Below are 27899 nucleotides of genomic sequence, written 5' to 3' on the forward strand. Positions count from 1 at the left end.
CCTCTCCTCCTTGAAAAGTATGGTTTGTGCTGCTCCTCACACACAGAAAGGACCTCCCAGAAAAGATGTGCAAAACTACATTCTTGCCCTACTTTAAAGACTTGAGTCAACTAAGAAAATTGCTTGTTACACCAATACACACAGCCCTCTCATTTCTGCTTGTTCCTTTGCTGTTTATTCACTTTTGTCTGCTCCCACTGAAATCTAAGCTCTCAGAGAAGAGATTACCCTTTACACAACATCTAGCATGCAGAGTCCTGGGTCACAGCCGCAGCTTCTCTTTCCAGTGCTGTAGTCTGTATCACCAGCCCTTCTCTCTCCCGAATTATGAACAAAGCCAAAAAAAAATAAAACCCTGAAAAATATGCATACACATCTCTACAACTGTGTTCAAAAGTGAGATTTTTCATGTCTATTTCAACCAAAGCATCAGCAGCACTAATGCTTCAACAAAACAGATCAGTATTTTTAAAAGATGAAACTAAGAAGCCCATTAGTTTCTTCACGTATTCTGAAATTTTTGAGCATGAAAAAAAAGATGAAGTGGCAGACAGAACACTACCTTTTCTCCTCAACTTTAGGTATCCTCATGAAGTGAGAGGTGATTTTGGAATCTCTCTTCACACCCTGTTTTGCACTTTTGCATTCTGATGACGGAGCAGGATACAGCGCAGGTGACTTCGTATGCAGACTGTCCTCTTTAACAGAATTATCTGTTTCCTCAAAGCTTTCACAGCCCTTGGCAGAAAAACGTGACTTTCTTGACTCCAGTTCAGCATCCCCATATTGAATTCTAAAAGATTTGTTTATGGATTTTGAGATATTTATCTCCTCTCGCTCATCAAGAAATGGACTTGTTTCTTCATCAGCCTCTGACCCATGACAGCTATTTTTAGAATTATCTACATCCATCGGTGACTCCGGTTCACTTTCTTTCTCAAAAGCAGGTGAATCCCCTGAACTGCTCTGACATTTGCTCAGTTTCCCAGGACCTCCAAGATCAGATACACAAGCATCACAACCAGCATCTGAAAGTGGACTTTCTGGAACTACATCCCCTTCTTGTTCACCCATTAAACTGACAGAATTGCAACTCTTCAGCTTTTGTGAGTTGCATGAAGCCACTTGCTCATCTGTCTCAGTATCTTTTGAAGAAAGTTTTGTATTTCCCATTTTTAAAGACTGGCCTGATGGCAATTTCTTCTGAGTCCAATTGTCACTGCTTTCTTCACAGCCCCTCTGAGCCTGCTTGCCAATTTTGTGCATCTGGTCAACGTTGGCATTTTTGAAGAGGTCTCCAGACTGCATCCCCTTCACAGGCTCTGTGTCCAAGATTGCATCTTTGTCCTCAGCCACCCAGTTACACATGCTGACTGTCTGAGGCAAATTTACATGCTTTGTCCGAACTTCCACAGATATTTTTGAATAATTTTGCTGACAAATATTCTCTAGCTTTTTCACATCATGCTCACAAAAGTTCTCTTTTTTAATGGAAGTCATCTTGGGATTTGCTTCAGTATTGTTATGGATTTTGCTGTGTAAGCTGTGGAAGAGAAGGAAATTTAATGTCTTGTCTCCAAATGAAATTTCTGTGTATATATATTTTTAAAAAGAAATTATTATAAAGATACAATAGAAAATACAGGATTTTATTCATTATACTCTGTAAGTGAGCACTAACAGGATCAAGAAGTTTTACTGCACCAGGGACTGTATCTCCATGACAACCTATTTCCATTTAAAGGATCCAAAGGATGATGAATCAGTTGCTTATCTTAGAAATCTATACAAGTTATTCATTATCCTTATTTTCAAATCTAAACAGTATTAAGCTGTTTAGCTAATTTTCTCCAGATAAAAAAAGTTCAAAGTCATGATGAAGTCCTCCTTAACTTTCATTTTAATCAGTTAAATACAGTGAAAAAGGAAAGCAATGGTTTTGTAGCCATTCCCTCAGAGCTACAAATTCATCTTTTAGAAGACCAGGACACAGCAGTCCACAATTTCAAAAACATCCTATTACTTCCTTACTTTTATAAACAGTCCATGACTTAAAAAAAAAAAAAAATTACAAATACAAAAGCATGAGTAAAATATATTTAGAACTGGTAAGAAAAGTTAAAGAGAAAAATCACCTAACTTGTCCTGTGCTGTCTTACACAAAGAAGAGAAAGAAATGCATCCTAACCGTTACACAGGGAAACGAAGCAAGTTTTGTATGAGCAGATTAAACTTTTCAAGAAGACACTAGGAAGTAATTTCACACTTATGTACTAATTTTTGTACCAGTGTATCGATAAAGAAAAATACTTAAGACACCATATAAATATTAAAACAACTGACTACTCTTGGTGATTATATCACTCCAAACAATACCCCCGCCTGAATTTATTGATACATATTACATACAACCAATGCAAACTTAAGTACGCTAAACTCTTTATGTCTGGTTATTGCCCAGTATCCCATCTACATAATCCTAAATTCAGCAACTGAATATCTTAATAGATTCTTGAACACATTAATTCTCTCCATGAATGGTAACAGATCCTCTTCTAAAAAAGCACTCTGGGTAAAGAAACACCATTCACACCTTTATCATTACAGAACAAAAAGAGAAGAAAAAAAAAAAAAAGCTGCTTGGAGCAACAGATGACAGCTTGGAACCTCACGCATAGGAAAATTATTTGAAAACAAAAGGATTTTAGAGGGTTTTATATTATGATAATGTAACTTCCCACCTAAACATTTGTTTCTGCACTGAAAATTCTGATGAAAAAAAATTACTGCTGCCATCTCAATAAATGACTGCTTAAAGGTATTGACAACATCTGTTGTCAGCTTCAGATAAGAAATCAAATCTAACACAAAGACTGTTCAAATTCAGATTGTTGTATCAACTGCAATAGAAAATCACATTAAATGCTTACACAACTAACCTGCTAAAAACTGACTAGGCTGTAGTCTGTCAGCAAGGCTGGGGAAGAGCACACAAAAGCAATACTCTAAAGGGAAACTTCAAAAAAAATAAAAAAGTATTTGCTCCCTCCTTAAGCATCCTCTTAATATCTTTGCTTTACTGCAACCTGTGACCCTGTAATTGAGTCCTACATAGTTCTGTATTAATCATCCCAAGTTTTCCTATTTTAGCATTGCTATGGATTTCCATTTCTATTTATTAACAAACATCAATGAAATATAAACCAACAGATTTGCAAGTGGAATTACAGGAAAATAATATCTGAAATTCCTCTGCAACAGACAGTTAAACTCTTAGGTGTTTAATTTTAACACTGCCTTGCACACATTGCTCCTGACAGATTATGTTAGCAGGAAACATCAAACTTTACCTGGTTCCATTCAGCAGCAAAACTTTTATAAAACCTTCACAAAATAACCTGAAGTTACATTTGAGCACCTGTAAATTTCGGTCCAAACTAAATCAAGTTGCACATGTTTATACTACAATCACAGTCCAATGAGACAAACCAAAACAGACCTTTGTCTGTAAATTAACATAACTGCAAGTTGAATGCAGGACCATCAGCCCAAATCTGTAACTGTTACTGCCCTATCTTAAACAAAAATAAAAGCAGAGCTGTTGACTAAGGGCATAGCCTGATATTACATCTAACTTGACCTAGCAAGTTGACTTCACTGCCACTGGAAGCAGCAGTCCCACTTGGCCTTGCCCTTGCTTTTTCTTTGCAGGAGCAGCAGTGTTTATTCACCTAAAGAATGAGGTGCTTCAGGAAGCTAAGTCAGCAGAAAAGTTTGTGTTTGGGGACTTAGAGGGGAGGGGTGAGGGACTAGTTAGCTTTCTGTAATGAAACCGTCAGGCAGTTACACTCAAGAGGATGTGCCATGGTAAGGAAAACAGCAGAAACGGGGTTGCCTTTTTTCAGTAGCTAGCTGTGCTGGCAACCCACAGTTTTGAGTTCCCCACAGGCCCACTCAAAGAACACAACTTTTGAATAGGTATGCTGTACATTTTACCTTTTGGACTCAGTTGTCTTGGGTCCTTTATTCTCCAACCAAGTGGTAATTGTCCGTTGTTTACAAACTGAAAAAACACATTTCACTATATTATTACATGAAACATGATAGAGCTGCAACATGATTTCATATGAATAAAGTAACTTGTTCTGGACGAAGATAAAAACACCTCAACTAAGTCCTCATTATCTCTACTACAAGGAGCTTCCACTAATACTATTAAAACTACATGTGATGCAATATTTAATTTTTAGCAGTCAGCAACTGTAGCTTCTGTAATAGTTTTTATAAAAGCCAGACTTGGGGGGTGTGTTGGTTGGGTTTTTGTAGCCAACTTTTTTTTAATATGGTTAAAAACATACAGTCAATCTCCAGAGGGGGGGAAAAAAAAAAAAAAAAAAAAAAAAAAGACAACTTCAACTTTCCAGCTCTGATTATCACCTTTAATTACCACCACAGCGAGTCCTGGAAGACTTCTGTTGGTTTGGAATGAAGAGACAACATGAAATAGCTTTAAAAAACCCAACCAAACAAAAAACTACCAACTAGGCATCTTAGAAGACCCAACTGAGAAACTTACTTATATGCAACATACTGTGAAACATGAGGCTTAATATAAAGATTGTACACATTAGAAGTGACAAGTGCTGAGAAAAGGATTTTGTCTTCTCCCCTCCATCTGTAAACTGTAAAGCCTGTCAACGCTTACTCCCCTAACAGCAACAAAGTGTGAAGGACTTCTGGAAAATTACTATTAACACTCTTATCTCTGTGATGATGTTCAGACAAGCTTCCAAAACCAGCAGCACATGAACTAATTATGTAGAGACTTGGGGGGTGGCAGGGAATAAGGAGAAAAAACTCAAAGCAGTTATTTCACAACTGGAAAGTAATCTTAGGATTTTTTTTTTTAGTTCAGTTTTGTTGTTGTTATTTAAAGGTAATTCTGAAAATCTAGCAACTGCTTTCAGTTTTTCAGTTCCTTTTCTTTCCTTTTGTCAAGAGAAGTTATCTACCTGCCACTACTAACTATGCAAGGCATTTACCCACTGCTTTCAACCAGGTATGTAAAATTTGTAGTTCCCCTACGGCAACAGTAGTTTTGCAGAACTTAAAAACCAGTACAGCAGATCTGGCTATTCCAATTAATAGTCACTACATAAAGACTCAGCACTTTACGGCAAATGGAGGTTGTGCAGCTTGTAGCATAGGTAGCTTAGGCCATAGAAAACTTAAAGAGACATTGTTTCATAAATGCTTTCCCTAACACTCCAGACCTTGAAGACTTCCACAGCTGGTTATTAAATATCGTCATCAAAAGTACAGTTGGTAGAACACAAAAATAATCTCCAGAAAATATTTAAATCTTTTTAGTTTCTTCTGAAACAATAGTGCAAAACTGCCATCACGTGACTAGGTCACTGGGGAGTAACGCCAAAGCTGTATGTGGAGTGCAAGCACAAGGATACCTGTGCCATACTCAGCCATTCGATTTTTTTCAAAAAACACATAACTTCACCCCACTCAGACAAAAATAACTGAAGGATTTTATTAACTAGAAGATTGTTATTTCTAAAGATTCACTAAAACTGAAGTCTATTAGTCATTCTGTTCACCAAATTTCACTTTATTTAAAGTGTTAACCCACTGCCTACAGGAAAAGGGGCAGAAACAGAAAATAACTTGAAGAGACATGTTAAAACATCGGACAAATAAACCTCTTCAAAAGGCAGCCGACTACTTCTTGAGGTATAAATTTGCACTGAGGCAGGAATACTAGTTCTCTAGCACAATAAATAGAAATTATAGCAGCAGCAGCACAGAATTAAATGGTTTTGGTCTGAATTTTAACATCTGACTAAGCCCTTTAAGCCCTATAACCAACACAGTACGCATAATTTTAATACTACTAACATCTCTTTTTGCTACAGAAAAGGTGGTAAAAACATAAGCAACAACAAAAAGACAATATATGCTTACATACAGCATAAACAATAAAAGCAAACTTTGGTGTGATTTCTTTTAAAGTTGATCTCTAAATTTCTGCTCAAGATTCCACAGCAAATTCCCACAAAGAAACCATTCTTCAGAATCTACCACTGAGGAAAACAACTGAATTTGTAGAACATTCTTATTTATCACTCTGTAGGAGTGCATATGTATATAACTTCGAACTATTGCCTACTCGAAGTTGCCTCTAAGTTACTGGTTACTGAGGTTTAACTCATCAACCGAGGACCACAGCAAATCTGTTCAGGTTTCTTTTCGTCCCTGCGCTCCTTCCTATTCCTGAAACAGGTACTTTATCGTGCATTAAAATTTGATTTTGACAGCATTAGCTCCAAATAAAAGTCACCCAAAGAGGCTTGTGGGAACTTTTTATACACAGCTTTGTTCCAGGGCAGGAGGCGCAGCCCCCACGGCCAGCAGCACGCCAGGCCTGCAGCCACACGCCCATGCGGACTGTCACCACCCTTAGCTCTCACGGCCGCGACAGCCTGGCACAGCACCCCGCCGAACGTCATTTCTCTCGCAGCAAGGATTTGCCCCCCCACACGCAACGTGCTACCTTTAGCGGCTCAAGGCCTCACTGGCACGGCTGCACCGCTGCCGGAAAGTCTGTGCAGAACCTGGCCCAAAGCGATCCGGCACCCAGACCCCTCTCCACAGGGAAGCAAAGCGCACTGCCCCACGCCGCCGGGGGCGGGTGCCCGGGGCACGCTGGCTGCGCGAAGCTCAGCTAGAGACGACGAAAGCCCCGGCACTGAAGGCCAGCTCCGGGGAGGCTACGTGCAGCCGCACAGGCGGCCTCCCGCCACGTCCCGCTGCCCTCCCTCCAGCGCATCACGCGAACAGGGGCCGGAGGGCCCGCAAGCAGCAAGGGGGGACCCCGCACCTCGGCGCGGCCCCCGGCCCGGCCGCCGCCTCCCGCCCAGCCCCAGGCGATGGAGCAGCGCTCCGGGCCGGCCTGGGCGAGTTCCGCACTGCCCAGGCCGTGCGGGCGCAGCCGCCCCCCAGCACCCCGCAGCCGCCGAGAGGCAAGGGAGTTGGGGGACCCCCGCCGAGGCCCCCTCCGCGCCCAGCCCCGGCGCTCACCTGGCCGCTTCCCCTCGGCCCGGGGAGGGTGCAGCCCCGGCCGGTACAAACCTTTGTTCCCCACGGCGGTGGTGGGGCTGCCGCCGCCGGAGCTGCCGCCCCCAGGCCCCTCCTGGCGGGGACCGAGCAGCGGCCGCTCTCCCTGGGAGCTGCCGCCGGGGCTGGCGGTGCTCGGCCGGGCTCTCTTCCGAGGGGGGTCCCGCCCGCAGCCCGCACTCATCCTCAGCGGGCCCGCCCAGCCCGCCTCAGCCGCGCGGGCCCGCCAGCGGCCGCCGGGGCCAGGCGGCTGCCGCCCCCCGGGGACGGCGCGACGATGCGGCGGCGGCGGCTCTGCCCCTCCGCATCCTCCGGCCCGCGGCGCCGGGCGCTTTCCGCCAGCCGCGCCCTCGGCGGGAGGCGCGGAAGGAGCGGCGGGGCCGGAGCCGAGCCGCGTCTAGAGAAGGGAGCTGGGGACCACCGCCGCTCGTAGCAAAATGGCTCCCCGCCCGCCTCACCCCGTCTCACCATGGCGACCGCGCTCCTCCCCCGCCGGCAGCGGCGGCGCGGGCCGGAAAGCGGCGCGGGCCGGAAAGCAGCGCGGCGCGCTTTACGGCGGCGGCGCGGAGGTCGCTGCTGCGGCGGGCGGCGGGGCCCGGTGGCGCCATGGAGGGCGGCGGCAACTCCAAGGGCACGGGCCTCGGCGGCCTGTTCGGCGCCGGCGGGGTGGGCTACTCGCACGCCGACCTGGCCGGGGTGCCACGTGAGTACTGGCGCGCAGGGGCGGCCGGTGGGGCCGCCCTCGGCCCGGGTGGCGGGGCCGGGGTGGGGGGGGCTGTGTCCGCTTTCCGTCAGCGGGCAGGGCCGGGCGGGCCTGCTGGCCCGGGGCGCGGCGCCGCCGGGAGATCGGCACGGCGCGTCCCGGGCTGCGGCTCTGCCGGCCGCCGAGCCCGCGGGAAGCCGAGCGCAGCGCTTCCCCCGCCTGCCGGGGCCGCCGGGAGCAGGGTGACACACGGGGCCCGCCGCAGCCGGGCCCTGGCGGGCAGCGTGGCGCGACGGGCGCTGGTGACGGGGGCGGCGTGTCCGTCCCACTCGTGCCGCTCCCGTAGTCCCCCCTGAAAGCGGGGGGTTGTCGGCCGGGGCCGTATTTTACTCAGTTGTGCAACTTAAGCTTCAGCGCACGAGGTCAGCCCCCTTTTAATTCACTGGGTGGGAAATTGTTACTGGGGGAAGTGGTGGTCACGTGTTCTGGGTTTTTTTCCTTTCAGTAACTGGAATGAGCCCTTTGTCCCCGTATTTAAACTTGGATCCCAGGTATCTAGTCCAGGTAAGAAGGCAGCTTCTTTTTATTTTGTTGGACTCGATTCTGTTGTTTGTACAGTCGTGCGTGAAGGCGTCAAAAACCCCGCAGTGCTGTGCAGTGTGCACTGAAGTCTTGAACTGTTGAGCAGGTGAAAGGAACGATTTTTTTCAGTATTGTTCCTAATAAAAGCTTGCAGCGCCATGGCATCTAAGAGAAGAAAATCAGTTTAAATATTTAGGATAAGTAAGACCGTTGCATCAATATAAGTGTCTCTCCATTGAAGAGGAGATGTCTCCCTCCCTACTCAGGCATACAGCCCCAAGCGCTCTTACACAAGTTCTGCCATTTGTCACGCCCTCCACTGAGCTCCTTCAACCAGTAGGAGCAGCCAGAAACTCTCCACTCTTAAGTGGATCAGTTTTTTATACTGTGATGAGTTTCCTCAGTTTACAGAAGTGTTTAACCAAACCCCAGACCTGATACAGGCTTTGTCATCGGATGTGCTGACTTCACAGCACTTACCTTACGTCATTTCCCAGCTGAAGGGAGACCATCATGAAGTAGAGCTTTCTGGTTTATTCTACAGAATAATTAACTATCATACTTACACAGCTGAACATTAGTTAACATCAGCTAATGGCCAGTAGGCCCCCGTAAGGAAAATAAAATCCTAGGATGTTTTCCTTTCTCAGCAATATTAACTACAGCTGAAAAGGTGTAGTTAATCCAATAAGGATGCATCTTTTAATGATTTTATTTAGTTAATATTTTTTATATATATATGTATTTATGACTTGGATTATCTGAGAACATTAAGTTTTGTAGGAGCACTGAAGGTAAACGGTTGTGGAATGTCTGCTAATCTGTGTGCCTATTGTTTCACGGTATGCTGGGTCACAGCTTTTTTTAAGTGGAAAACTCTGAATGCAGTTCTGGGGGCTGTTTTTTGTATTCCTCTCTCACTAGAAGCTGTTGTAGTCAAGATTACAGCGTAACGTTCCCGTAGCAGTACAAAACGGGATATGCCTCTGTTTGAAGTAGATTCCCTAGTGTGATTAGGTGGCCTCCTGTTGAGTGGTCAAAAAACCACTAAGTGATTATTTAGACCTCTTCTGAAAATGCCCTCTCTAAAGCTGTCTTGTTTGGTTAGTACAGTATATCTGGAAACATACTGGTGTCAAAAAAGGTATAACAGAATTTTGTTGGAACAATATGTGTATGCTAAAAGATTTTTTATAAAAAAAAAAAAGCCTTGCTTGAAGAGAAAGTGCTACTGTCATGAATAACTTCTGAAACAGTTCCCTAGTGATGGAACCCTAGAGGTTACAGTTTGTGTTGTAACACTTCTCTTTATGTTTAGCACTAGCGAGTACATTGAAATAAATCTCACATTAAATGTGAGAATAAAACTTTACTTGGAACAAGTTGGAGACACAAGCTGTCGGGTCTCCATCCCTGAAGCAGCACAAACCCCAGCTACGGCCCTGAGCAGCCAGCGGTAGCTGGCCCTGCTTTGAGCAGGGGAGTTGCACTAAACAGTCTCCACAGGTCCCTTAAAACCTGAACTATTCTGTGATTCTAAAAACCCAAGGAAAAAGACATAGCTAATATTTTAGAATACAAAAACTTAAATTATTAGCCTTTAAAATTGGTTTGTCTGTGAAGGTGTGCGTGGAATGATGAGGGTCTCCTGTATTTAAAGACCATCCACTGGCTTTCAGAATGCAGAGGGAAAGTCAGCCTGATTGTTGAGAATCTTACATTTTGGTCCTGGCCTTCCCATAATAATGAGTGGTACAATGGTACTCATGAGTTTAAAACCCACTTTTTTTTTTTTGTTGTTAGTCCAGTAATGCAGGCACAAAATGTGTTTTCTGCAATGCTTTTGTTACCTTCAACAGGTATGCATTATAAAATAGCATGCCAGCCTTTTGTCAGAAACCTAAAGGATAGCCCTCCTAGGTGTTTATAGAAACATAGAGGTTACTTACAGACAATGACAGCTTCATCCTGACCTTTTGGACAATAGTGAAAATTGTTGGGAACTGCTAAGTCGTGTACGCGCTCAGTTTCTCGAAATAACCTAGTGACAGGAAAGATAGAAACCATATTATAGGTTCAGCTTATTGCTGAAGTATTCAGAGTTTTAGAAGCTGGGGTTATTTTCTGTATTGCCACCCACATTTAGTGCCAAGTGTGGACTAAGAGTGCAATTACTTGAGCCTGCGGTTGTTGCAGTCATACAAATTGGTTAAATAGGGGGTGAATAATACCATAACTGGAAAGCACAGAAGCATAGAAAAAGAGATCTTACTGCTTTAGCACCTTATTGACACGTGTACGTCTTGTCAGTGTCTCATATACAAAAAGTGCTTTGGACCACCACCTCTACACATGTGCTTGTTATCAGCCCATTTCTCTAGCTTTTTAGACCAATCTGATTTATGAGAACATAGGCCTGTGGGAGAAAGGTGGACATGTAAAAAAACTACCAATCCCATATTTCATGCCTAATCATCACTTATTCTATTCCTTCCTTTTTTCATGTCTTTAAAATAGGTCACTTAGCGCAATAAAATACAGCTTTCAGTACAAGGGCAGTTTTTCTTCAAGGTCAGAGTAGTGGGAAACCTTAATGCATTTCTGCATCAGTATAGGTTGCTCAGTGCTGCGTAATCAGACAACAGGAATGTTTTTAGAGGGGAATGAATCTTGTGTTGTCTGCTGCAAGGATATAATAAATAATTATGCAAATAGTAATTTTAAAAAAGCCCAAACAACATCCCACACAGTATGAATTCCTTGGCTGCTTGATGTAATCTAGGGGATTACAGCTAGGTGGAAAAAAAAAAGCTCACTATCTTTTTTAGGTCTTTTTTCATTCTTGTTAAAGCATACACATAGCATATTCCATCTCTATGCTTGCATAGACAACAGTTTTCCAGAAACACTGGTTGTACCTGTCTCTTCTTTAGTTCATTGTATGGATTAAAGAAAAAAGAAATGTAGTATGGCCTACATTTTGAAGCTGGTATGCTTGGAAAATACAAAAGCATTTTTTTTGTTTTGTTTCCCCCCAGGATACAGATGAGTTTATTTTGCCCACAGGAGCCAACAAAACTCGAGGCAGATTTGAGTTGGCCTTTTTTACCATTGGAGGATGTTGCATGACAGGTAGGTCTCATTGGTTAGTTTTTTCATTTATCCCAACTGTCCAGGTAACACGTGTGTACTACAGTAACTGACAAAGATTGTTAAGTTCTGTCTTCTGCAATATAGCCTTACATAAACAGCTGTCTATACACTGAAGTCTCTTCTCAGTATTTGCTTCTAGTATTGTTCTTTTTGTTCCTTTTTCTTCTTCAAAACTAATAACTGACATTATGCTAACTAGGGGCAGCATTTGGTGCACTGAATGGTTTGCGACTTGGCTTGAAGGAGACACAAAATATGGCGTGGTCAAAACCTAGAAATGTACAGTAAGTGTTTAATCTCAAAAAACAGTACACTTCAGTGACAGAGTTGTTTCTTCCAGCTTCTACAAGGTTAGATCTAAATATGCTGCAAAAATAAATATATTTTTGTGCCTTTAATGGGGAAAAATGAGAGTGTTTGTCTTCATCAAGTCACGAAATGTTTTTAGTTATAATGATGTTCGGTTCAAGCTTTTTGCTTTTCATTTAGTGACAAGTGCTATGTCCTCTGACTTACCTTAAATATTTGAGAATAGATCACTACTTTGATATTTACGAGTAATCGTCTTCAAACTCAAAATGATGGTTTTATATGATGACATATTCCCAGAAAAAAAACACAATTTTGCTTTGAGCTGTTTGTCACTTACTTGAGAGTGAGGTCTCTCTCCTTTCCCAAACTTTTCAAACAGGAAGAAATGACAATTCAGGAGCAAGGCCCGTGTGGATTTGCATTAGGCATGACATTGGTGCATGCTGCTGAGCAAGTGTTGCATGGTGGAAGTTGTTCTGGATTGTGGTGTCCATGAACACCCACGGCATTCACTGTTTTCACCTTAGCTGATCATTTGAAAGAACACAGTAGAAATAGAGAGGCATTTTTTCCAGCAGTATGTTTCTCCTTCTACAAGTACTGGTAGCTTAGACGTAACTGTAAGAAAACTTAGTGCCTCTGAAGGAGACATAGGAAACTAGAGGAATGGTATAACTGGGGGAAACAGTTTTCACTCCCACAGTACTTTGGAAAAAGGGAATTTTAGAGGAGGAATTTTAGTATTTCCTAGCGCATTTGTCCAGGCTCACCTCCTTTTTACATTCTTTTTCTGTATTCTTCATCCCCTTCTTTACCATCTTTAGAGTTAGAACCAAAATATCACCCACCATAATTATGACTCTTCTATAATGTTCTAGATGAACAGGATTGTATTTTACATACTCAGAATGAGCCAAGTCAGACAAAAACACGCTGTTAAGCACAAGCGCAGCTGGTTCAAGCCCAGTAGGTGGCAGCCAGGCCGCACGCTGTTGGTAGCCCTTGCCCTTCAAGGGAAAAAGGCCTGTTGAAGGTCATCACCTTGCAACAGTGTATTAAGTTCCATGTTTCCCTAATCAGATGCAGGGACGAGACTTGCCTAGCTAGTGTTTCCTTCAAATTTATCCTTAACACGTACATTATTTTTTTTTAATTTGAATTTTGCTGTTAATATTCTGTCATCAAATGTTTCACAGTATGTTATGGTTATTAAATTACGATTTTTCTCATCCATTCAGAACTATGCAATGTTAACAAAATGGGTGTTGGGGGTGTAATTAGGGGGAGATTGTCAATACCCTGGCATCTTAGATTTTTATTCTTGTTTCAGTGTTCCATTATTAAATTCATTACCTAACCATATTCAGTAATGGTCTGTGTCTCCTAATGAAAATTATAAAAAAAGGAAAAATAGTGGAGAATGAACTCAAATCAGAAGGAACATAACTTGTGATGCTTTCATTGCTTTAAATGATAAACTAAGTTCCAGTGGTAGTCAGCTGTCCAGAGCAGTACTGTGCTTGTGACAGTGTTACACTGCTGGAAGATAAAGATCAGTCATTTCTTCTGGCTGCTGTTATCACCATTCTGGAGACAGCTGATGCCAAAAAGAAGTGGCATTGTGCTTCCCTGAGAGTGCACTGAAGATTTGCTTTCCTTCTTTAGTGCTAGTCTGGAAGCATACATACAGCAATACTCAGGGTACTTTACCTTTTGTTGGGTGCTAAGTTTGACAAAAGGAAGTGCAAAAGATTGCCTCTTTCTGACTGGCTTTTAATACCCATGCCATTTGTTCAGGCATCGCCATGCTCCCTGACACATGGTCCCTGTATTGCTTGCACCTTCTAGAAGAGCACTTAAGCTTCCTTGGAGGTCTTTTACCCAGTTAAGTCAGCATAAGTGTATCAGTCATTCTCAGTAGCTATGTGTAGTCGTCACGTACACAACATTTATCAACTGGGGTTAGAAAGTAATTCAAAGGGAAGAAATTGGATTCTTAATAAGGGCCAAGTTTGACCTGGAAAGAGAGAAAACCTTTCCTAAGACTTGAGGGGACTAAATACTTGCTGTCGGTATTGCCTGTGTTACTGTTTGTAGTATCTGTGATAGAGGAGATTATGTATTACCAAGCTGTGTGCTCTTCCTTACTGTTTTCTTTTGAAGGGCTTTTGGTTCATTATTCCAGTGTTATTAATGAGATGTGTAGTGTAAACACATTATTTTAATTCCTTTATAGAATTCTAAATATGGTGACAAGGCAAGGAGCATTATGGGCCAACACTCTGGGATCTCTGGGTAAGTGAAGTTGTTGTATTGTAGGGAAAACAGTTTAAAGATGTAACTGATGGGAAAGAGTATTCTTAAATTTTCATTATGAAATCCATCAGAAAAATCTGCGAGTTTTTTTCTTTGGATCATGAGGACATTTCAGTAGACATTGAAAAGGAAATTAAAGGCTAAAATGGAATCTGAAGCCTAAGTAGCCAAAAGTCTCTAATTAAAACCCAATATTTTTAGTATATTACAAACAAGAACTCTAGTTGCAGAATTAACAGGCATAACTGAAGTTATAGATAACGCTTACTTGTTAATACATGGCAGTGAATTCACAACTTAAGGCAAAAAATAAAATTAATATATCTGCAGTAACTTTAATAACCTAAGACAACACTCAGTGGTCATGTGAGCAACTGCCAGATGCCTATTTCCTGTTAAAGAGTCAACAAAATGTTTATCTATAGAAGAAATAGCGACTATAAAGATTTATCCTTTTATGATGGCAGCTTAGCTAGATATGATGCCACCCACTTGAAATCTAAACGTTGCTTATAATTAATACAGGTTAGAAAAAAAGAGCAAAATTATCAAAGCCTAATGTATGAGAAGGAAACTTCTGTGAACTGAGGCTGGGTTGGCAAATAAAAATCACGTCAGTTCCCTCAGAAAAACCACTCTTCACATGACCTCATAGAATTCAGTGGAATAACTAATGCCCTAGAGCATACAGGCTCTTTGGCTTCCCCCCAGGTCTTAAAAGACCGAAGGGTGCTCCATTACTCTGAAAGGAAAAATCAAAACCTGATGAAATTATTCTGAAGATTAATGATGTAACTCGTTGCCCCACAGAGTGGTAATAAAAGAGAAATCAGCAATATTTACAATAGAGATTACATCATGTTGCAACCCAATCTACTTATATTTGAATCTTGAAAAACACATCAAAGGATAGGTTAAGTTGCATTTACTACATTTGGTTTGAGTCTTATTTCTAAGGAGTAGATTAGTCTGCCATTTAACTGAGACACCAGCTTTTGAGCCACAATGTAGAGGCCATGGTTAGAGATGGGATTCTGAACTACAGTAGGAACAGCACTTCTCATAAGAGTTGCATATGCCTAGTGAGTTTTGTGGTGGGATGTATTTTTGTTTTTTCTTATTTTTTATTCCAAATGTAATGAAAACGTGTCTGAAAACTGAGATGCAGGCACAGTGGAGTTCAAGGTTCCAGGTTAAGTGACACATTAACAGGTTTTTCCAGCTGTGTTTGAAGAAATTACTCAAGAAAATGTTTGTGCATTCCAGTAACAAATTGTTATATTTCTTACAAAAGATGGCCTACCAAGTCACAGAGTTAAGTTGAATTTAGTATTTTGGGATTTGGTATATCTTTGCCTTTTCCTAGCTACCAGACAAGTTCCTTTCAAGGAGCTGAAGTTTTTTTGCATCTTCTTTCACTTGTGCAGCATTTCTTTTGGCATTACTGATAAGAAAAAAGATTCCTTTCGGCATTACTGATAAATTTTGTCATTCTGTTCCTGAACAAAGGTAGTAACATATGTGTTAAACTATTTTTAAAAATGTTGTTTAACTCAGCTTTTCATTCCCCTCATTGTTAATACTACATGCTACTAAGACAAGGTAAAATACCATTGCCTATGCTGAAAGGAGAAAGATGCTACTGTTCAACTGATCCACATTAATATGGTTGTTCATGAAGAATTTACCTGCTTTTTTTTAGCAAAGATTTGAATTTCTTGGAGGACAAGGGATGAATTAAATTGGCATTGTGTCTTTGTCACTTTAAAATGATGACATATTCTACCGTTCTTTGTCAGCTTGAAATATATCATGAGGTATAAAGGATGGGCATGCCTTCTCCCTTCATCAAAATGCATACATTATACATACCTCCATACTAAAAGACTGTGCATTTCACGTTCTGTTCCTTTCCAGGAGAGTCCCCAAAGTTCTCCAAAAGCAAAAGGCCCTTTGGGAACAAAGTTATGAGGTGAAGCAGCTGTCAAATCCCAAGCAATTTAACAGTCCTTTACAAGGGAAATGTAGCCCATTGTACTCCAGCCCTTGATAACATCACCTGAATGCAGCACTTAACTTGCATTTCATCTTGGTCACATGAGGTCAACAATTTTCTGTGCTGCCTAGAAAGCGTTGTTGCCTTTAGTTTCACATCACCCACAGAAGACAGTATGAAGCCTGCCAGTACAGTTAAACCCTCAGAAGTTATTTCAAACAAATTTCAACTAGCAAAACAGGCTTAAACTTCAGTCAGTGCTTTATGTCACGTATTTATCATGACTTGAGGCAGTACTAGATGTCATGAAGCATGCTACTTTATAACCAAACTATAGCTAGAGAAGGGAAAATTATCTGTAAAACAGAAATAGGTTCTGGGAAGAAAAACCACCGAAGACAGGATTTTGCAGAGAAATACCCTCCCTTTAAACAAACAGAAAATCTCTGCTTCAGAAGTGTAGTCTAGTTACACCAGGCCTGGATTCTGAGCCCTTTGTCTCAGAGAATAGGAGTTTTAACCAACATTTTTCTTTCTCAGCTCTACTTTACAGTGCATTTGGAGTCATAATTGAAAAAACACGAGGTGCAGAAGATGACCTGAACACCATAGCTGCTGGAACCTTGACAGGAATGCTATACAAAAGCACTGGTAGAGTAGCAACGTGTTTCTAGTTTTCTTGTGCTTTATCCTAAAAATTCTCATTACTTTTACTAAATACTCTCCTGTTGTGAAAATTGGCAGTGTAAAAATGGTACAGTAGGAACTAAGACTTATTAGTTCAGTGTGCACTAAGCCGAACACTGTTTTTCACACAGCTAAGACTACTTAAAGAAAACTTGCACTCCAAAAAAAAATTTCCAGCTGAATTAAATGGATTCTTCCCAACTTGCACAGCACTAACAATAATCAATGAGAGCCAAATTATGTCTGTTACACATCTATACTGAATAAACACTCAAATGTTTACTGAGACTTATAGTGCAGCTGTGTGAAAAACATACTCTGCTCATTCTTAGCCATGTTTTTCAGGTATAGCAGGAATAAAACGAATAGTTTCTCAAGTCCAGGAGTGGATGCAGGCAAATGGGAACTCCTTTACAAAGGGAAAGAGGGCCAGGCAGGGGAGGGGAGGAATACACAGAGCACAGCTTAGTATCTGGAGCCACAAAACAACTATACACATAGAGAAACTGATATATTTATGAAGTTTTACTTAGCCGTTTGTGAAACTTGTCTTGTGGTAGGACTCTAGGCTTTGCATAGTGGTCAAAACCAACAATGTTATTTGAGAACACCATGGATTTAAGGTTAGTTTGCTGATGCATACCGAATTGTTTGCAGAAGAGAGGATGGGTCTGGGCTTCATCAGCAAAACACCTGTTAACACATATTCCAAGCTCAACAACTGGATCATCTTTTTTTTTTGAGAGGACTTCTGGATACCACAGATTGACATTACCACAGGAAAAAATTATAAACTTTTAAGTACCTTGATGGAGGTTTGGCTATGTGATTCACCTTTATTTTACTGAGGAGATAATTCCAGAATTAGCCTATGTACTTTTACATATCTAACTGAGCTTCAGTGTCTTAGAAATGTTCCTGAAGGCCAGCAAAACAGTTTAAGAAGTCTTATTTTCCTGTTGGCCTAGACTAATTGAAACCAAAAATAATTGGCTTTAGCAGCCTTCATAAATACAACGTGTTTATGCAAGGTTAAGTGCAAGGTTAGTAATCTTTTGTAATCAATTATTTACTTGGGATTTCATGAGTGATATGACAGATTACCAGCAACAGCTGGATAGAGTAGCCATATAGAAGTCTTATCATTTTCTGTAGGAAGTCATTAAGAACTACCATCTTACACTCCAGCAGAAGCTTCCACCTTGCCTTTCAGAAGCATAGGGTTGGCCTTATGTGTAATCTTTTTTTGGCACAGTGCAACAACTACAGTCACATGCACAGTCAACCTAACACTACAAAATTTTTTCTTAGCAGAGCACAGGGGGATTTTTGTTTTGTAACATAAAATCTGCTGAGCTACTAGTGGGGCTGATAAAGGTAAATGTAGTCAATAAGTAGTCAAAAAATCACTAAGTCTTACAATATTGGATTTCAAGTGTGTCATGCATATGAACTGTAGTGCACAGAAACTCAAAATAAATAATTTTTTCACCATATGCATGAAATCAGAGTAGCACAGTAGACCTAAAAGGTCAAGGATTAGTTCTGGAAGTGAAAAAGATAGTATTTACATCTGTCTGAAGAACTTAATTCCAAATCTTATTTTCCTTTTTCATGCTCTGTCCCTCTTGTTGCTTCTCCCATGCTTCCTCTCCTGTCATCTTATGCCAGAATGCCCTTCCTAATTCTGTATGGTAAAGCTTCCCTCCTTTACACCTTTACCCAGCATCAATATATATTTACCTTAAAAAAACATGAATATTTAAACCATATGCAAATGATTAGTTCATATCTGTGACATATATCAAGATTGTAATAATTTCCAGTGTTACACAGAATGCCATGTTGTGTTGGCATTAAAAAAGGAAAAATTGAAAGCTTTCAGGGACATTTCTGTTATACATCCTCATATTTTAGTGTCAACAAGAAACTCCCACAAACATGCCATTTCAAATCAAGGCTGTTCTGTAACCTACAAAGGGTGGCTATAGAGTTGGAGGCAGTGCTGTTCAAACACTCAGATTTCCCGGTACCATCACTCCTGTTATTGTAAAGAGATCAGGAACATATTTAAGGAGAAACTATAAAATATGGCAGGTTTTTTATTACAACTTTCTGGTCCACTTATAAACATAGCCCTGATGGAAGAACCCTATCAGCAACCCTGCTGACCTGAAAAACACTCTTGCGTACATACACTGCATAACCTAGATTGAATTTCTGAAACAAATAATTAAGCCTTTGCTGAGGGGAATATGTGGACAGGAAAAAAAATAGTGGGAAGACACTTTGAAGGCTGAGATTTGTTGCCCCGAACTGGTCCCAGTTTTCACAATTTGTCCTTGTAGAAGTGTTAATCATTACCAGAATGCCAGCAGTCAAGCAAAAGAAAGAGGCTTTCCAGAATATGCATGTTCTCAAGCTGTTAGATTGTGAGCAGTTTTGTGCAAGGCTAGAACAACACAGCTTGTCTATGAGAATATGAAAGAGCATTAAAAAGTCTGCAGGGGAGGACTGTGGAAGTTCAGCCTGTCTGTGTTCACTGGAAGTGGTGTAAAGTCACTGAAAGTTCCCCATTGCAAGTGACTGAAGCAGTGAAGTCCCTGAGGGTCCTCCTTGGAGCAAGTCAGATGCTATTAACTCACCATTATAAATCAGATGTTAGCTGGAATCGGCCTCAGCATACTATATGGCTTAAATTAACGGATGTTGAATTGAGTTTCAAAGTAAACCTGATTTGAGGAATTTTGAAACAGCATATTAGGTCATCCCTTCGACCAGAGTGACCTCTAGCTTTCAGACTTACTTGAAATGGAATCTTAACACCAAGATTACTTACTAGATTTTATCCTAAATGTAGCAATGCAAGTACAGTTATTAACTTGTTACACTAGACTTGCAGCTTCATGGAAGCTGGCTTTTGAGCTCACAACTTTAACTGAATGTTTTAGGTAGAAGTTGAGTGACAGGCAAAAGAAACCCCTATGTGTTCCTTTGCTGGTGGTGTATGTAGCAGAAACGCTGCAACTTGGTCAGTCCTCTGAGTTTTGCTGAAAGGGAGTGATAACCTAAGTGCACAAGGATGGCTTTTCCATTTAATAAATATTATTTATTCTTCAGTTTCAAGCAAAGACAGAAATGAAGATCTGTTATGCAATTCTTTTTCTGATAAATGTTGCAAAGCACAAATACCAACATAGCTTAAAACAGATATTTAGCCCTCTTGTGTTTTCAACCTCTTTTCTAAATCAAATGTTGTTGTTTTGTCGTAACTGTGTTAGTCTCTGAAAGTAGCAAAAATCAAAAATATGATTGTCACTGTGCACTATGTCACTATTATCCCGTTCCACTGTGAAAATGCATGTGGTTCCAGTCATCACTCCACAAAGGTACAGCTGGCAGAGGATCTTACAATTCTCCTCAGGCATGCAGGACTGATCACTCAGGGAAAAAGATACTGAGCTGGGTAGGACTTTGGACTGGCACCCAGTGTGACAGCCATTGATTTCTCATTGAAATTCCTGACAGAGACTTCAGTAAGCAAAAAAGTTAAATAACCTTTACCTCTTATCTGAGGGTTACACAGGTTGTAGATGTTCTTTTTCTTAGATAATTTTTTCCCCCTCTTGAGGTTAAGGAAAACAGGAGCAAAAATAATGCTTTTGAACAAACTGAATTATTTTGTTTACTGTACTTCTGTGCAGTAGGAACACAATACTAGATAGAGCATCTCATGCCTTTTGCACAATAGATGTTACATTATCTGGTATAAAATGGTGTGCATCTGAAAAGAAGGGAATTGCATGCAAGTGGTAGCTGAAAGGAGTAGTTGCGTTTTAAGCCCACAGAAAACAACCCTGAAAAATCAATACATTATGAATTAATTAAAGAGGAGCTAAATGTTTTATTGCTAGCAGTAAAGTCTGGCCAGAGCTAGAGATCAGTTTTGTGACATTCAGTGGGTAGAAGTTCAGGGCAGTTGTGTTAGCTAACTGCTTCTTCAGCTATAAAAGCCTCTTCCCTTTGGGCTTAATCTGTGTTTTTCTTTGGGCCAGGCAGAGCTTTTCTCCTTGTTTCTGTTGGGGCGGGGCAGGAACGAGGGGCTTTTTGCAGATTGCTGCAGCTATGGCCCAAGGATATCTTATTTTTCTGCATTATTTGGAGAAAAGTGAAGGATTTGCTTCTGAACTTCAAAGTTCAGGGCTGTCTGGTGCTTTAGAAATAAAGAACCTGTGTTAAAACCTGCTTTTAACTTAACAAGTCTATAGGACTTACTCTAATGGCATTTAGTGAAAGGATTTTGTTTCAGGTCTGAAATAAGGAAGAAATAAGAGCAAAGTACAAGCAGGCACTACAGGTAGTAGCTTGCAGAGGCTTTCTTTGTTACTTGGGGGCTGATGTCTAAAAGTACACGTGGCCACCGAGAGCAGCACTGCCTTCTGCCCGGCTCTGCTAAGCAGAAACGGTGAACTGAGTTCTCAGTGTTGCAGGGTTCTTGCTGCCTTTTACAGTAGCTTAAGTAGTCTCCTGTCAGCTAGGTGCTGCTGCTTTCACTCAGCGAGAAGACAGGGAATTTTAATAATGTTTTCAAAGTAATTTCAACAACTTCAATACTTACAAGTTTGTAAATTAAATAGTAAATTTTTACTGTTTTTCCAATTTATCCTTCACTCCACAGTAACTACAGGAGACGTTCCCTATTTCAAGCTTTGTGTTTCTGTATTTTAACCACAATGCTGTCTTAGCTGCAGCAGTCTGAGAGCAGAACATGCTTTTCTGGAATGTATCTTGTTTCCAAAAAGAAGTTTGCCGGTTTCCGCAATAATTTCTGTACCCACAGACTTTGCCCACACTTCAAAGGTTTCATAAAATGACCCTAGTGGAGCAGCAGGAGGAAACTCTTCAAGTTTTCTACTGACATGGGACCACCCACAGATGTTCAAAGGAATGTCTGGCTGATGGTTCAGTGGCTCTGGTTAGCTACCACTGTGCTTAACCTTGGAGCAAAACTGAGTTTGCCTTGTACATTTGAAAAGTCAAGCCCTTTAAACCATTTTAAATTACTTTTGTTCATGGAAGCCCTAAATGAAGAGAAACTCTTTGCATTCTGAATATCTGGGAGAGAAAGATTGGAAGACAGAAAAGTAAACACAACTTAACTATTAACACTTCTTTTGTTTGGCATAAATATGTGGGTCTGGGTTTTCAGTTAAGGTATTTCTAGTGCTTGTTGTTGGATGGTTCTTGCTTTAAACATCCCACAAACTGTCCCAGGATAGTTGAGTAACACATTTTGAAAACAGAGGCAGTAAAGTCCTAAACAGAAGATTTTTCCCTCGTGTTATGCAACATAGATAATGGCTTTACCTACTATGAGTTAAAATTCAGTGTTAGGAGTGGATCATACCATGAAGAAATGCAAAGCTGTTCTGTTAGAACACTGTGTGTCATTGCATAGTGTACTCTGAAACCTATTTTAAATGTATAGAAGAGGGACAATACTCTGGTGAAAGGGTACAGCAGCTAAAGAAAGGCAGAGAACTAAATTCTCATTTAAGAGAGCATCAGATGTATCTTTGGAAACCCATAGCAGTTCTCAAGTATTGTGCAAGTTGCCTGATCTCAAAATACCTGCTTTCAGAAATGTTTGTCAGCTGGAACTTTTAAGTTATCTTACTCAGACACGCAAGATTAGAGGCTTAGAAACAACCGTGTTTCTAGCAGGGTTTTTCAAGGCAGACTTGGTATCGGAAGCTTGCAGGGAGTGATTGCAGAGGAGGGGTGGGAACATGTTGTATCATGCAAACACAGCTGGGACGGGAGTGGAGAATTTTTTTTTTCCTTCTAACAAGGTAATCTTCTCAGAGGGCTTAACATTTCCTGCCCAGCAACTGGGCTGCATTCTCCAGTGCCTTACTGTTTGAAGTCTGCCACAGACCTGGAGGTATTTACTCAAATGCGATTCTAACCAGTTAGGGAAAGGAAAGTTTTTTCTTTCCCTTCTTTAATAATTACTGTGGATAGTTCAGAAGCCAGGTACAATTGCTACAAAACAAATAACTAATAACATTTTGTAGCAGAAGCATAGGAAACCTGGTCAGAAACATTTCCTGCATGCTTTCTTCTTGGATTTTTTCTCACTCGGTAAATGCACCTATACCAACTGCACAAGTTTAGTTCTTCCTGTTCACGAAACAGATTTCCGCTGAAGCATCTTCAGCAAAGTCCCTAAGTTTTCTACAAGAATTGCAGACTGCTTGAGACCCTCGTAAGTGGATTCAGAGCTGCCGTCCTCACCTGGCTGACCTCAGCATGTGAAAATATTAACAACATTCTGTGTTAGGAGCAGTACGTTTTAGCAGCACTGTGTCTTAAGTCTGCATGGATGCTAGAAGGTGGCTCAGCTACCCAAATTAAAGAAAGTACCTTTCTTATACAATCCCGACTTCACAGAATCTGGAATCTTCATCAGCCTTCAACCTAGCTTTCTTCCATAGGAAGGATAGGATTTTAAGGGAAAAGTAGAGGAATTGAACCTGGGGGCTGAGGGAAGCGTCTGCAGGAATAGTCATAGCTCTGTACAGTGTACAGTGAGGATGTTCTGCATCTTGTGCATTTTCCTGTACACTGTAATGGTAAGGAGCCCTCTTTGGAGGTTTCTTCTGTGAGCAATTGCTTCCTAATATAAACAGCAGAAAAATCAGGCTGTCTAATGTTTTATTAATTTTTCCCCAAAAGTAATGAGAAGTTAGTACATTTCCAGATTATCTCAAATACTTGTTTTGCACAAAGTGTCCTTTAAATTTCACCTGCGGCCTTTTGCCAGAAGCTGCTTGCACATGGTTAGTTCTGTTTACCCAGCTGCAACCCCTTCATGTGAAAAGCCTTTTGTGCAACAAGTTCAGGATGAATTATCAAAACTAAGTCTACATTTGTGTTCCTAGATCCTGATTTAGGCACGTAGGTGCATAAACAGTATGGCTTTCCTTATAGCTGTTGAATTCTCAACAGTTAGGGCAGTGAATTCAGTTAGGTGTATATCCCAAAAAACTCTCAGATAGTCGCAGCTGGTCTGGCAATGAAATTTCTAGAAACTATGGCTAGACATGACCTCTAGTACCAAGTCCAACTTCTGCTATCAGTACTGCAGCTTCTTGGTTTCATTACATGCCTGGGCAGTGTGAGTAGGTTTAACAGCTCCAACAAAATCTTACTTAAGTCTTGCAGCACAGGTAACGCAGTCTCAGTCTGGCTGACGCCAGCAGCTTGTTGCCCCGCTACAAGCCTAAATGCAGTTCTCCGAGACAGCTTCTTGATCCATAATGGAGAAAAAAAAAAACCAAACAACCAAAACCCCACAAAACAAAAAACAGCCACTGATTACTGAGATTCATTTGGTTTCAGGTTTGAGGAACCTGAATTCCACTGTCAGTTTTACCAGTAAAGCAGGCAGGTTTATCTAGCGGTAGAGCAGAAGCTGGCCCTGTTCTATATACTGTGCACATTATCCAACTTGATTCGGCTGGGATTGATGAACACTGCAGAATCAAATTCAGTGAGGTCTTTCTAGTGTTGAGGGTCATACAAGATCTTAGGTATTCCTGTGCATTTATAGCACTTTCTGGAAGCTTTACGAAGGCATTTTCTACTGCTGAGGAGTAGAAACATTTTGCCATTCAGGAAAAGCAGCAGTTCTGCCCCGGTGCAGCACAACCCTCACATGGATGGAATGGCCTTGCAATGCCATCTGACTCCCAGCTCCAGCCAGGTGCTGGCTGCCAGTAGCAGCCAAACTTGCCCAGTATTTTTACTTTCACAGCTTGCAGAAGCTTCAAGTCTTCAGTGAGCAGTAGGAATTTAAAAATAATTTTTAATCACCTGCATGACTCAGGTTTTGCCATTGCAGGATGATGATTTTGAACATTAGTAAGAATAAAGTTTTTCAGTGTATGCCCTAGCAAATTCTTGCCAGTTGATCCCTCTCATCTACTTTTTTTTCTTTTTTCCCAAAAGACTTTAAAATTTTAAAAAGCAGCAATAAGTTCAGAGTTGTGGCCCTCATGAATCTCTGCAGCCCGCGGCCACATCCACATCAGCTGCTGTTGTGTTCACTAGTTCCCCTCCTGTCCTTTCTGCCCCAAACCTAGTTACTATAACTGACAAACGTTATTACTATTCCTCATCTGAAATCCTAAGTGGATGAGTTCTTAAAGCAGAAAGAGAACATATCTATCTGTAAACACCTGTGTTGAGGACAGATGGAATAAAATAGGGCCTGGGAGAAGCCATCTTTGCTTTGAGTGTTCTTTGGTTCACTGGGGCAGTAGGGCTAACACAGTCTGAGAGGAAGCCATACCAGCAGAATTAACGTCGGGATCAGGAAGGATCTTTCTTGAGCCTGGCAAGAGGTTTGAGGGGAGGGTAGAATTAGCAGAGGTACCCTTTCTGCAAAGTTATAAAAAAAAAAAAAAAAAAAAAAGGCAGCTGCATTTCATTAAGCTGACCATTTCCTCAAGTGTAACTTTAATGGGTTTCAATTTGTTTTTCTTTTTCAGGTGGAGTGCGTGGGATAGCACGAGGTGGCATTGCAGGTCTGACGCTTACTGGCCTCTACGCTCTCTATAACAACTGGGAGCACATGAAGGGCTCCCTAACCCGGCAGTCCCTCTGAGCAGGGCAGGCAGCGCTGGGCAGAGGACACGCTTGCGTAGTCACCAATCAAATCAGTTGCGAGATCTGTCTGGTGCCCCTTCCTATTTTATTTACAATTAGTGTGAAACTGAAGGAAGCTATACTGGAAGGAACCTTTTGACACCGCATAGCTGGACTGGCCCTTTCCTTTCTGCCAGCCAGTCGCTGGAGAGGCAGCAATATTTGTTGGACCTGCAAGTGAGCAGAGTGGCCACCAAGATAGAGTCTCCCTGACACGCTCACCAGCTAGCCCTGGGCCAGAGCTACGAGGCATGCTCAAGTCCCATAGCTGTACCTGCTGCGCTGCCAGGTTTGTTCGGTTGCGTGAGCTACAATGCTAGCGCTGTGTAATAAAGTCTGTGTCCATAGAACTATTCACTGCGGTCTTTCAGCGTGCATCGCCCAGCCAGCCAGCGCGTTAAGTAGCAGCTGGCACAGGGCAAGGCTTGCTGCTCTGACAGCGCAGGGTAAGCTGTAAAAAGGGACATCGTCATTAATAAAAAGGGTGGTACTGATGCAATGCTGTTCCTATACTTTGCCGTTCCTGGTACTGATAAGACAAAAGTGTGCTGTATCCAGTGACTCATTTACAGTTTTGTTTTGAGGGACCGGTGTGATAAAATCCTGGGGGAGTCAGTGGGCAAGGGGAAGCAAATTCACAGGCCGACTGTCTCCTGATGTGAGATTATGGCGAGGCATACAAGGGCTTGACTCCAGTCCCTTGCTTGCTCCAATAAATAAGGAACTGGTTGTTTCTGGGTCAAGTGCTGTTGCAGAACAGTCATTAGTAAGTTATCAAAATGGAGGTGCTCCAGCATCTCAGATCTTGTTTAGCCAGCAGTTGGAAACCAAGCAGTTTCATTGCCTATTGCAATTTTTATTTTGCATTTGTTTTATGTTGTCACTAGTTTTTAATTAGTGCCAAGCTTCCCCCCTGCCCCCAAGTAACATTTGTAGGTTATTAGAGGAATGAAGTTGTGGTGAAGCCACACCTCCAGCATTAAAATTAAACCACATACCAAACATTGCTTGCAGATAAATTAAAGAGCAAGTCGTGAATTAGTTCAGAAATTAAGAGTTATTGTACAAGAGCTCATTCCTTCAGTTCTTAAACAATTAAATAGGTCTGAGATATCATGAAGGCAGAGCAAGGGAAAACCAAGAAACTTACTGCTCAGTAAGCAACTTAATGCAAAACAAGTTTACTTAGAGTTCTTCCTATTGAAACAGCTCTTGATAACTACACTGCACCCAACAAAACAAAATATTAGAGAGAAGATAGTACTTACCCTCCCCTAAGAAGAAATGCACCTTTGCTAGAAACCTCATCAGAGGATAGCTACTGAGACTGGGTTTTTGTAGAGTAAGTGCCACAGCTAACGAGCCTTCACAGTTGAACTCAATTAGCTTTCTTCGGCTACCAGTTAAAGAAAGATGCTTTACACCAGCACTTAACTAGGGGTAGCATAAAGGAAAGAAACCAGGCTCGCTCTGACCTGCTTTGTAGCTGCTGTTCCTCATTAAGCCTTATGTCCCAGTCCATCAGCCGGCTGTGCGTTACTGTTGCGGTGTTAGAGCTGGACCTTCTAGCATGTATTTGTCAAGGGCTGTACCACCAAAGAAACTGTCTTTTACATCGCAGGCTGCAGAAGGGTGACATGGGCACAAGCTGCACGGCACTGTCACATGGGACGTCAGGAGAATGTGTGCATTTTCAGAGTTTTTCTCCCCATTGGCATCGGCAGGTTCCCCCCTACTCATGTTTCTTGGTCACCATTAATAGAACTTAAAATTCTACATGCTTGGCAATGCTGGATGAAGGGCTGGTAGCTGCTTTATGGGCTGATGGTGTCAGGAACTTTGTAACGTATCTTTTAGGTTTTCTAGAGACTTTTCCAGGACTGATATATGACCCAGGAGCTCTCTGCCCCTAAGTGGAGTATTAAAGCTGTGAGGCTCAAAAAAATGTCTCTCCTCCTTTAGATGCACTGGAGATAATGTAGGAACAAGCTTTTGTTAAGTACAAAGTTGCCACAACCTTAAAGCTAGGCTGCCTCTTGAGACAATTTATCTTGTGTCTGGTCTGCATTAACCTCAAATTTCCTGGAATTGCTTGCCTTAGGGGCAGAGCTGAGCGCATTTGTCTGAAGTAGCGGTTTCTAGGGCTATCAAAAGGTTTGGTTCATAACTTGTTTGTAAATGGAGTGATCCATAGCTTGAGCTATGAAATATAACCAGCACGGAGGAGCAGTGATGCAGGTGAATTGTAAATACGGAGTGCAGAGAACATCTTGATGATGTTCTGTGTCAAGATTTACTGTGTTCACAGTC

At 41.6% G+C, this 27899-nt stretch overlaps 2 protein-coding genes and 1 long non-coding RNA gene across 10 annotated transcripts in view; 1 reads left to right on the forward strand and 2 right to left on the reverse strand.

Annotated features, from left to right (window-relative positions):
• Positions 1-7586, reverse strand: part of PARG (poly(ADP-ribose) glycohydrolase) — a 70945-nt gene extending 63359 nt beyond the window's left edge. For 5 of the 8 annotated variants that reach the window (XR_013930527.1, XM_080402799.1, XM_080402797.1 and 2 more), the window contains exons 1-3: positions 7093-7586; positions 3997-4063; positions 563-1543 (exon numbers count right to left, since the gene is read on the reverse strand). Coding sequence is in view for 7 of the 8 variants with exons in the window: in XM_080402799.1 (XP_080258925.1) it covers positions 563-1543; positions 3997-4063; positions 7093-7312 (1268 nt within the window). In the remaining variant the exon portion in view is untranslated. The remainder of the gene's footprint in view (positions 1-562; positions 1544-3996; positions 4064-7092) is intronic. The other 3 variants (XM_080402802.1, XM_080402801.1, XM_080402800.1) reach the window with 1 other exon arrangement.
• Positions 7587-7670: 84 nt separating this feature from the next.
• TIMM23B (translocase of inner mitochondrial membrane 23 homolog B) lies at positions 7671-26088 on the forward strand. Its single transcript, XM_080402851.1, has 7 exons — positions 7671-7831; positions 8337-8395; positions 11452-11545; positions 11766-11850; positions 14115-14173; positions 16731-16841; positions 25433-26088. The coding sequence occupies exons 1-7, from the start codon at positions 7735-7737 to the stop codon at positions 25546-25548; spliced, it is 621 nt and encodes a 206-aa protein (XP_080258977.1). The 5' UTR covers positions 7671-7734; the 3' UTR covers positions 25549-26088.
• Positions 18965-25426, reverse strand: LOC308069845. The gene is made up of 2 exons (XR_013930534.1): positions 22033-25426; positions 18965-21975 (listed from the first exon to the last, which is right to left on the reverse strand). It is a non-coding gene; the product is annotated as an uncharacterized lncRNA (long non-coding RNA).
• Positions 26089-27899: the final 1811 nt, after the last annotated feature.

Source organism: Falco punctatus, assembly GCF_963210335.1.
Source record: "Falco punctatus genome assembly, chromosome: 9".
NCBI lineage: Eukaryota > Metazoa > Chordata > Aves > Falconiformes > Falconidae > Falco > Falco punctatus.

Excerpts from the sequence above, each read along its gene's own strand:
- TIMM23B (XM_080402851.1), top strand. The coding sequence starts at position 7,735 with ATGGAGGGCGGCGGCAACTCCAAGGGCACGGGCCTCGGCGGCCTGTTC. Across the intron at positions 11,546-11,765 it reads TGGAGGATGTTGCATGACAG|GGGCAGCATTTGGTGCACTG; the intron begins GTAGGTCTCATT and ends TATGCTAACTAG. Across the intron at positions 14,174-16,730 it reads CAACACTCTGGGATCTCTGG|CTCTACTTTACAGTGCATTT; the intron begins GTAAGTGAAGTT and ends TTTCTTTCTCAG.